At 39.9% G+C, this 11,332-nt stretch overlaps 1 protein-coding gene across 1 annotated transcript; it reads left to right on the top strand.

Moving 5' to 3' along the window:
* Positions 1 to 6,111: 6,111 nt before the first annotated feature.
* LOC133722067 (ferrochelatase-2, chloroplastic) lies at positions 6,112 to 10,283 on the top strand. Its single transcript, XM_062148880.1, has 9 exons — positions 6,112 to 6,514; positions 6,720 to 6,863; positions 6,956 to 7,057; positions 7,404 to 7,507; positions 7,591 to 7,717; positions 8,315 to 8,467; positions 9,062 to 9,162; positions 9,247 to 9,448; positions 9,700 to 10,283. Exons 1-9 carry the CDS (start codon positions 6,167 to 6,169, stop codon positions 9,922 to 9,924), a joined length of 1,506 nt encoding a protein of 501 aa, XP_062004864.1. The 5' UTR covers positions 6,112 to 6,166; the 3' UTR covers positions 9,925 to 10,283.
* The last annotated feature ends 1,049 nt before the right edge of the window (positions 10,284 to 11,332 follow it).

An 11,332-nucleotide genomic window follows, 5' to 3' on the forward strand; every position in this document is an offset into this window, starting at 1 on the left:
AATTACTTGAACAGTGGCCTCTCCCTCTTAATTATATATATATGAACCATGAGCATACATATATTAATCGCCAGTCTTCCTTTGCGAACCATCCTTTGCGAGGCCATGTAATTAAAACCACTTCGCTGCCAACAATTCGCAACCCAGCTTTCGCCACAATTATTGGCAAAAATATTGATTTGACCTCCTCCACTGCTAATACCATACTAGGCATATTAAATGCCTCTTGTATATGTGCCCAGACCAATACCAATGGCCTCTTAAGTATATTAGCAAGTTCCAGCCACTATTAGGCAAGAACACAATTTTTTGCATCCTCCGCGACGCACAAATTTGAAACTCTTTTTGTATTTTTGTATTTTTGTATTTTTTTTTTTTTTAATTTTAATAAGACATTGTGAATCAAGATTTAGACATGCGGCCCAAGTATAGTCGTCTAGACACAAATTTTCTTTCAAATCCTTTGGGCAACCTTACTGAAATGGCCAGGTGGGGGAGGGCGAACAAGAGAGGCAGAATCCATTTTGGCATGAGCTACTCCCACATAGTGGTTTAGGCCCATTTGCACGCACTTCTGGATTCAAGAACCTGTCATGAACGTTGTCCCCTTTCTAGACACCATTTCACATAGGCTATACTTACTAAGATGAGAAAGGTCATAAGTGTGAAGACAGTTCAACAAGTGTTAATAAAAGCCGCCCTTAACCTTAAGGGACCTGAACTAGGCACCAATAAGGAGTTTAGGCCAATATTAACAAAAGAGACTTCACCTATTCCGTTATGATTCACAAATGACGAAAATAAAAATGAAAACTGAAAATTGACAGGAAATTTAAAAACAAAGAAAGAAGTTAGCAGCACTATATTTGGCTAACCTCCAGAAGGCCACGGGGGAGGCCATCTATGCTTCATTCCAAGCTCCGATGTATCAAAATTTGTAGGGTAAAAATCCCTCCTATGAGAGCTTGTAGAAAAAGAACAAAGATACCTCTCGTTGAAGAATTTGGAGGAATTTGGCTCGTGAGAGGGGTATTCTTGCCCCCCAAGTATCTTTGTTGGCATAGAATTAGCCACAGATTGGCCATTATAGACGACCACTTGCTGGTCTGAATTCTCCATATCAAGAGCTTCACTTGCTGGATAATTGTAAACAAGAGTTAACTTGTATTGATGATACTCAAATTTACAGTTGCGAAGGACAACTTGGCCACTAGAATAATTGTTCTGGCCATTCATGCAACGTGGGTTGTAGATGTGCCCTCCACATATATCAAAGCCACCGCTTGGCCTTGAAGAATATATGAAGAACTTCAAGTTGAATTGATTAATAAAGCCACAGATTGGCTTCTGTAGGCCACAACTTAATTGATAATTAAGTTGGCCTTCTCCATGCACAGCCTCTGTGTAAGGCTGTGACTCACCAGTGAGACCCTTAGGTTGATTGCCACCTATAGGCAAGTTAGTCTCAGAAATGACCTCTTCGCGAGCAGCTTCTTGATGTTCCAATTTGTCTTGATGCGAACTGACTTGAGTAGCCAAGCTGGAACCTTCTTTGCACAAGGTCGCGAACTCCGATGAGGTCTGTTTGTGCTGGGTCGCAACGACATTCATCGACTGCTGGTGGTTTTCTTCGGCTGGTTGGGTCACGTCAGCCAGCTGCTCCCAAGTCTGCCACGGATCTTGTTGGGCTGATTGGAAAAGTTCATCCATCCTCTTCTGCTGCGCCGCCAGGACATTTTTCAAATTCGCATAATACGAAGCAGTGTTCTGTTGAAAGATAGCAAGTCGCTCCTCTATGCTCGCATTCTCCGGAATGGGAATGGGCACATAGCCTTCTATCGTCGCCATGACTTCAGGAATTTCTTTTGGTAAAGATTTTCCTCTGGCATCCCAATGATGGTGAACACAAAAAGACTCTGATATAGTCCCACCGGGTGTGCCAAAATGTTTGTTTTGAAGGCCGGTGGTTGAATGTCTTCAAGAGAAAAAAGAAATTCTAACCTTGTCCCACTGGGCGTGCCAAAATGTTTGTTTTGAAGGCCGGTGGTTGAATGTCTTCAAGAGAAAAAAAAATTCTAACCTTATCCCACCGGGCGTGCCAAAATGTTTGTTTTGAAGCCCGGTGGTTGAATGTCTTCAAAAGAAAAAAAAAAAACTTCTGACCTTGTCCCACTGGGCGTGCCAAAATGTTTGGCTCCAATTTTGCTGCAGCTGGTCAACAGTCTCTTTTGTTGCGCGGGCGTGCTAGCACCGTTCGGGTGCGGTCGTCGGGGGTGTCCCTTGACCTGACTTCTTTTCAAGCAATTGTAGACGAGGAGAGCACCAATCTCGTCGTGGGATTCTTTGTGCCTCGTGGTGAGGACTTTGCTGAAGTTTCTTCTTGTTAACACAATCGATACTCAATGTTGGAGATCGAGTAGAGCGACATCACCGGGAAATGTTGAGATCTTGCTAAAGCGTGACTTTAGCTTGGCTGGGTTGCTAGGGCGTTACCCTTGCTTGGCTGGTTCTGTAACCGTTGTGGTCGCGGCACTACCGTCGGCTCCCGAGGAGACTAGGACCGAAGCACGTTGACAGAGGGTTTGGTGGCACTGAAAGTCGGCTTCTGAGAAGACTAGGACTAGGAGTGAGATCACCGGTAAGAGAAAGAGAAGGAGAGGGAGAGGAGTTGCTCTTAGAGAGGTTTGCTCTAGAGAGAACTTAGATCATCTTAGAGATGTTGTTGTTGTGTTGTGAATGTGTGTTTTAGAATGAGAAGAGAAGGTGTTTATATAGGGAAGAAAAAGAAGAGTGAAATGATGAGTGGAAGAAAAATAATGAAAGTGGCATATGAAAGTGATTTGTAAAATATGGAAAAGATAGAGAAATGATGAAATGAAAGCAAGGCATGAAGGTGCAACAACATGGAAGTGATGATGATCTATTAAAGAGATTGTCTTGAAAAATATATCCAAGGAAAAGAAGAAAAGCATCTAGCTTTCTTCATGTGGGTAGGAAACATGAACATGTGAATATTGAGCTGGTTTTAGGTCAGTTTCTGCCCCTTTATTCCTTCAATTATTTCTCCAATAAGACTTCAGAATGAGCTTTCGACTTCTTCATAAAAAATGTTCCACTATGAGTGTAGATCACCCTGGTAAAATTTCAGATTTTTATTCCATGTGGTTGGGCCGAAAATGCTGCTGGACCTCTTACAGGTCCAGTTTTCCAGTTTTGCTTCTGTAGAAAATTGGGCTGATTGTTTGAAGGCCTTCCACTCAAAAAAAACTCTTGCACTCTTCATAAGAAATGATCCTTGGGCTGTCTAGAATGGATCTGGAAAGTTTCAGCATATTTCGATTTCATTTGGTTAGTCTGCCACCCCTCCTTCCTTGTCTAGCTCGGTTTTTCCTAGCCGAAGTAGGAAAATATGCTAAAGTTGACTTGTCATACTTCCATAGTAGGCTTTATTTAGCCTCTAAATATATATTTCGAGCTTGTCGACAATATATAGCTTGAGCCACTGATATTGGCTCAATTTCTCCAAGACGTGCCTTGTCAGGCCAAAATGTTCATTTTGGGTCCAAACACTCCCCACCATCCCTCTTCCTTCTCATGTCCTTTCCATCATCTCTATCTTTACTTCTTCTTTCCTACTCTTTGCCTCAAATCTCTGATTCTTCTTGGTTAAGATGCACATCCTCCTCACCCATCGGACTCCATTTCACTGATCGCTCCTTGGTCTATCAGAGCTCCGTCGTCGGCGTCGCTTGGATTGTCTGTTTAAACGGGGTTTTCCCGTTACCGCGCGTAAACCCGTTGAATACGGTAGTGCAACAAGGGTCTGCACGGTCTTCGGCTGTCTGTCCCTTTGATCCCTCTGCGGATCGCTCTCCTTCTCCTCTTCTCTTCTTCTTTTTTTCTTCTGTTTTGGTTTCTGTGTTTGTTTCTGAGGATGTTTTGTATGGTTCAGAGATTTGGGTTATGGAGATCTTTCGCTGGGTTCTATGCTGCTGTTCTTGCACGGGATTGTTTTGGTTGGACTCCAAGTTTTCACCGGCCGATGTGGTGACGTTTCTGTGTTACCTTTGGGGTTGGCTGGTGGCGGCGTCGTCACTACGTCATCTCTCTCCTATTGGATCTGCATTGTGGTTGAAGCTTGTGGGCTGTTTGGGTTAGTTTGTTTTTGTCTGTTGGTTTTTTCTCTTTGGGCCCTTTTTAGGTCTTTACCTTGTAATGTAGTTTTGTTTGAATAAAAATCTTTCCATCACCAAAAATCTTTTATATATCTAATACTATGATGACTAATTACTCTTCTATTATTGAACCTTCTGCTCCTAAAACAAAAAAAAAATTCAAGAATTATAGAACGGAAACCTCCTCCAAACTTTTATATTGTAATTTTGATGGTTCAATTTTACAAGATTCTGCTTCAACCTCTGTAGCCTTTGTCAGTAGAGATGCATCAGGAAGACCAATTATTGCTTCAACCAAACATATAGGGTTTGCTGATGTTTTAATTGCTGAAGCTCTGCACGCTTACAAGAAAGTACATGTGGAAGGTGATTCTAAGATCTTCATTGATACAATCAATGGAAAATCTGCTGTGCCTTGGACGATTAAAACCCTTGTGGTTGATATCAAGCATCTGGCTCAATATTTTGAAGACATTACTTTCACTCATATACGAAGGGAGACCAATTTTTTGGCAGACACTATTACTCACTTGGGACATACTATCAATACTGCAGCATGGTTTCAGAAAATACCTCATCAGGCTAAGAATGCTTACTACTTGGATATTTTTAGAGTTGGTTGTATGAGAAGGGCTTGTATATAGCCTTGTTGTTGTTGTTGTTTGTATTTTAAAAACAAAAAATGTAAAAAGCTAGATGACAGATATTTAATTATTTGTCAACTACTTTAACCTTTTTTATTTTGAGAGGATCAACTACTTGAACCTGAAAAGAGAATTGAGAGCAATCCTTGAAGAACCAGAATAGAGTATGAAATAACATTAACTAAAATAAGAAATAGGTTGCCAACAAAGGTTGGTTCAGTTGGTAAGGACGGCCTTGTGTTGGAGCCCCTATCTAAGTTCAAATCCCGCTGCCGACTATCCTTTGTTGGTGGGTAATCTAGAAAATGTCCTACATAATTCCATACCAATGGGCTGGGCTGAGACATTGATCAGTTTCGTAAGTCTTGTTGGGTCAAGGTCGTAGGTTTGCCCTGACCCTGGTAGTGTAGGGAAGTCTTCCTCTTACCTGAACTTTTTGTAACAAAAAAAGAAAAGAAATGGGTTGTCTTTGATAATTTTTTACAAATACCATTTAACGTTTTATGATATTTTATTTTCAATACACTCAATGTATCATTGTACAAAATGATGTAATTTGTTGTTAATACTTTCATCTGTGATCATGGCGGGAAAAAATTGAAGATACATTCATTTAATCTCATTAACTGAAATCAAATAAAAGATAGATAACTCTACTTGGTCAACCACATGAATATATGACACATGAATGAGATTATATTTCGTAAGCATCATTTGATTAAGTATAAATTTTTATCATAAGCAAAATTAATTTCCATTCAAATAGAAGAGTTACAATACAATATCAAAGTCATATTATACATACTTGTAACTTAAATCAGCATTCCTAACATACCTTCATAAATTTAATGGGACAAGAAAAAACATAATTTTTACCTATTTAATACGCCATCATGATACAGAAAATATAGACATCAACACTAAAAAGGACCACATAATGGTGCTAGCATACCCGTCGAGTCATAGCTCGAACTAATGAAGAAAACAGATTTACACCAATTATCTTCACCTCTCGACTCGATCAATGAATACACATTAGTTCGTTATTGCAATAATCACGTGAGAGCACAACACGCGCACAGCAGTTCAACTCTTATTCGATCATATTGTTTTACGAGTAATAACATTAACAAGAATTTCAAATTTTTACAAGATTAACCCGCTAAACCCCTTAAAAAAAAATCAATAAAACAAAGGGTAAAATTTTCAAAACCCGCAGAAGTGAGAGTGGTTTGTAACACGCCACGTGTGCTAACCGTGCACTCAACACCCATAGCCAAATACCTCATATCTTCTCCCACTCTTCTGCCTTGTTCGCCTCACAGTCAGACCTTCACTTCCGTCGCAATGGCGGCAGAATCCATAGCAATGCTACCTTACACCATCTCCTCCTCAGACCACCACCGCCTCCTGCCACGTGTCCTCTCCGTCTCCCACTCCCACTCCCACTCCTCCGCCGCTCTCTCCCGAAACTGCTTGTCGTCGTCGGCGCAATCTTCGCTGCTTTTCTCGAACCACTCGCTGCGCAAGTGCTTTCCGCCGCCGCTAAAAGCACTTGTGACCGCCGACACTCAAATCGCCAATACGACGCCGCTTGGTGTTGACGATAGGGTCGGAGTGTTGTTGCTCAACCTCGGCGGACCTGAGACTCTCGACGACGTCCAGCCTTTCTTGTTTAACCTCTTCGCAGATCCGGTAAATTCCTCCAGCTCAGTTCGTGAATTTCAATTTCGAAACTCGCTCTAGCATAGTAGAAACTAGAAAATTTACTGAATGAAACCTAAGTTTGGTTAATTACTGTGTTCTTTGAGTAAATTTCATGAAGTTAGAGACTATGAGATGTGTGTGAATTGTTGTATTGGCATTGTGATTTTGAGTGGAGGTAAAAAAATTTGGGCAGGATATCATTAGACTGCCAAGGCTGTTCCGGTTTCTTCAGAAGCCATTGGCGCAGTTTATATCTGTTCTGAGGGCACCGAAGAGCAAAGAAGGCTATGCCGCAATTGGCGGTGGCTCTCCTCTCCGAACGATAACTGATGCACAGGCATGACCTTTACTTGTCTACTCATATTGACTCAAAATGCTCTTATGATTGTGGAGTGAGTTAAGCTTATTGGAAATGTTTTGTTTGTTCAGGCGGAAGAGTTGAGGAAGTCTCTTTGGGAGAAGGATGTCCCGGCCAAAGTGTATGTTGGTATGCGTTATTGGCATCCATTTACTGAAGAAGCTATAGAACAGGTAATTTGATCAGTTCTATTTATGGATTCGTAGTATCTTATACTGTCTCTTGTTCTTAAATTTATACATGTGTTGCATTCCTTGTTCTTAGTTTGGAGCATTAGAAAAAGCAGATGTCAGTTAGCCATATACCGTAGGTATTATTTAGTCGGATCACTCCACCTGAATATAATTACTTGTAAATTGCTCTTCTTTTCTTTATGTACAATGATAGTTTTGTTCCCCAGTTAACCTGCAAAGTTGTTATAGGTGTTTTATTTCAGTTCTGCTCTGTCAATTCTTATGCTTTTTTTTTTTTGAGCAAAAGGTTATGGATTGGGCTTTTGATTCTAAAATAATTTTGTAGATAAAAAGAGATGGAATCACAAAGCTTGTTGTCCTTCCGCTTTATCCACAATTTTCAATATCGACTAGCGGTTCAAGCCTTCGGCTGTTGGAGAGTATATTCCGGTGATGCCTAAGCATATATTACCATATCATTGTGCAGAATTATAATCTGGAATCTGACCACTATTTCATTGGTAAATCATCAGGGAGGACGAGTATCTAGTCAACATGCAGCACACAGTAATACCATCCTGGTACCAGCGTGAAGGATACATAACTGCAATGGCAAATTTGATTGAAAAAGAGCTAAAACGTTTTGACTTGCCTGACAAGGTATGGTGATCATTTTTCTTTTTAGCAATGAATGTCTACAAGATGCTTTGGTGATGCCCTGATTAGCGAGATATTCCTGTCACAAGACCTATTTTGGACTTGAGTTGTAATACATGTGCACTTCTTATTCACATGAGTGATTGAAGATTGAAAGAAGACTTATACAGTTATATTACTGTATGTAAGTGAGTTGCTTATCCTGTATATTTTGAATAAAGCCTCACGAAAGCAAAATTACATCGGACCTGGTTACTTTGATCTCTACTTCAGTGAGGGATATTGGGAATTCTGTTATTATTTTGAATTTACTCCTTTTTGAAACAGACTGCCACAACATCCAAAGGAAGTTTTCCTTGACTTCTATTCTATTATGAACTCACCTTTGGACATGGTCTAGCTGTCAGGTTTTCCTGCACTAAGTCTTAGTGTTGCGAGAGTCGATGTTTTGGTTAATACACGCATGATACAATATTCAATTCTTTTCTGTTCTCCTGTAGCTTTTCTCTTACTGACACCTAAGTTTCTAAGGCTAAAATTACTTGATTGTATCCTCCTGGTGTATATGTATGCCAGCTTAATTCAGAATGTGCATTATAGGTAATGATATTCTTCAGCGCCCATGGAGTGCCACTTGCATATGTGGAAGAGGCTGGTGATCCGTACAAGGCAGAAATGGAGGAATGTATAGATTTGATTATGGAAGAATTAGAAAAGAGAAATATAACTAATGCATACACCCTTGCCTATCAGGTACGTTTGTTTTTCAGTTCAACTTCATTCTCATTTTAGTATCTTCTGATTTAAAACTATCAAGAAGTAGGGGGTACTTTACCAATGTGGATAATAGAGTACAATCATGGTTTTTAAGGCAAAACTTTAGTTCAAGCCTCTATACAGAGATCTTTTCATCTTTCTAAATCCTAAATACTTCTCTGTTCAACATATTTAAATGAAGAGACATGAGTGGTGTGGATGAAGCAATATTTAAAACCATCATTCTATAAAAGTAGGGTCAAGCTAGAACTTGCTCAATGCAGATGAAGTGACTCCGGATGGAAAATTATGGGTATAGAACCTTGTGCTTAAAGCAATGTATCACAGAGGAAATAGTTAAAAAACAGGAAAACCAAAGATTGGAAATAACATCAATAACTCCTTGGAAATATAACCACCCAAGTGGTCTGGTTTTGTCTTGTTCTGGTGAGACTCTCTAGAATAAGGATAGCTTTTTCAAAGATTATCTGCAGAAATTTGATCCGAGGTTGTGTGGGCATATTCTGTTTATTTTGTGCTTCCATGGTGAATTTTCGCAATTTGGTTGATAGTTGGTGAATGTTCTTACAGAGCAGAGTCGGACCTGTGGAATGGTTAAGACCTTATACAGATGAGACAATAATTGAGCTTGGGCAAAAGGGAGTTAAAAGGCTATTGGCAGTCCCTATAAGGTAATTGTTGTCGGCTTCTTTTTTCCCGTTATGATAGCTGTATGTTAGTTCCATCATCTTATGAATGCTCTGCTTGATCCACAGCTTTGTCAGTGAGCATATTGAAACTCTAGAAGAAATTGATGTGGAGTACAAAGAATTGGCTCTAAAATCTGGTATAGAGATTTGGGGGCGTGTTCCTGCACTTGGATGTGAGGCCACATTCATTTCAGATCTAGCAGACGCTGTGATTGAGAGCCTGCCATATGTTGGAGCTATGGCAGTCTCAAATCTTGAAGCTCGACAGGTACTTTTTTGAACTCTTACTTGAAAAGTGTGTGTGTGTCAGTGTGTGCGTTGGATATTGGTGGGATGGTAGATAACATACACACAAAAAAAAAAGAAGCTGGCTTATAACTTTTTTGTAGCAGTTTTCATATTAGTCCCCGCTGTTTTTCGTATTGTAAACTCATTTTAAATAGGCCCATAGTAGAGCTTTTTGTTCCGTTTATTAATACTGCGCTTTCCTCGGGACGGTGTTTGGGTCTTACCCTGCAGTCTTTAGTTCCACTTGGGAGTGTAGAAGAGTTGTTAGCAGCATATGATTCACAGCGGAGGGAGCTACCACCGCCTGTGACAGTTTGGGAATGGGGCTGGACCAAAAGTGCCGAGACTTGGAATGGAAGAGCAGCTATGTTGGCAGTGGTTGTTCTATTGGTCCTAGAAGTCACCACTGGGGAGGGGTTTCTGCACCAATGGGGCATATTACCCTTACATCCATGAATCCAATCTCTTTTTGAGCCTTTTTCTTCTTTTACCTTTTATTAAAAATGTATCTATTCATAATATTAAGCCCTTTTTTTAACCCCATACAATCATAGTATCATACATGTGCTGTGTTGCATACTGATGAAGCTTACACAAGACCAAATTTGGGTAGTCTAGGTGCAGCACCTTGTGGGGATGAAGTTGAAAATTTGTATGATATATAACTGGTCCTGTAATTTGTATATCTTACAACCTCACAAGATGTTGCACAGAATTTTCATGTGGTAAAGTTTTGTGCTCCAATTTGACATTGGGAATTATTGGTCTTGAAATTATATTGTCTAATAGCAAGAGAATTCAGTTTTCCACTCTTTTACCACCACATCATTTGATCTTTGTCTTTTTGCTTCAGTGAAAACCTTCATGCTTCATCCCATTCAGTTTTAGTGCATTGTATCTGTGTTTGTTTGTGCTTCTTGCTTAGTGAACCCTAAACCAGTAGGGCAATGTGAATAGAAAGAAGAAGAAACTCACAGTTATGATCCGAGAAAAAAATGCCAAAAACACTGCTATATTTACTCTCTTAGTCATGTTTACTGTTCTGTGTTGATGATAGGATAACCTGGAGATTTCTACTCAGTCCGACGGTAGAAAAAACTTGAAGAGCATTTCATGTTCCGAAGTATCATAGAATTTTGAATTTTCTAAATTTTCTGCTACATTTGTAGTCTTAGACTTGCAGATTTCTAGTATTAGTGATAACGACGGAAACTTTTCCGACAGTAGAAAATAGTCAAAATACTCATAGGTCCCTTATTCGAAAGTACTATAGAATTTTAACTTTTTTTATGGAGTCCAACAGTAGAAAAATACTGATAAGTTTTTAGAGTAATCTAAAGTACTATAGAATTTTTGAGGGATCTTTGTTTGTTAACACGAGGATTCGTGCGTCTACGGTGAAGTGATTAACAAAGCTGGATACATTGCATGGAGGTGCGTGTGTGGTTCTATTGACGTCTTCCCCCTAAAACAAAAAAAAAAGTACTATAGAATTTTTGAATTTTACGATATTTTGTTATTAGTCAAGAGAGACTAAAAAAATTTGAATTTGAGGTGACAAATGATTAGATTTCCATTACAGAAGAATCATGAGCTTAACTGAATCAGACAGTTAACCGGTGGATCATACGTGTGACCCTACACGCGTGCGCGAATAAAACAGTGACGTGGCACATTTCGAGGTGGCGTGTTCTTCGGCGCGCGCGTACAGTAGAGGTTTCAGATACCGCCCTTTCTATTCCCACTTCTCTCCTCCTGCGCGTGAGCATCACGTGGTTGGTCAACACTTGTGTGGGGGCTTCATCGGGACGCGTGGGCTTACCCACTTGTGGGAGAGAGAGTGCGGCTTTATCAGATTGTTTTG

Source organism: Rosa rugosa, chromosome 7 (assembly GCF_958449725.1).
Source record: "Rosa rugosa chromosome 7, drRosRugo1.1, whole genome shotgun sequence".
In the NCBI taxonomy this organism is placed as follows: domain Eukaryota; kingdom Viridiplantae; phylum Streptophyta; class Magnoliopsida; order Rosales; family Rosaceae; genus Rosa; species Rosa rugosa.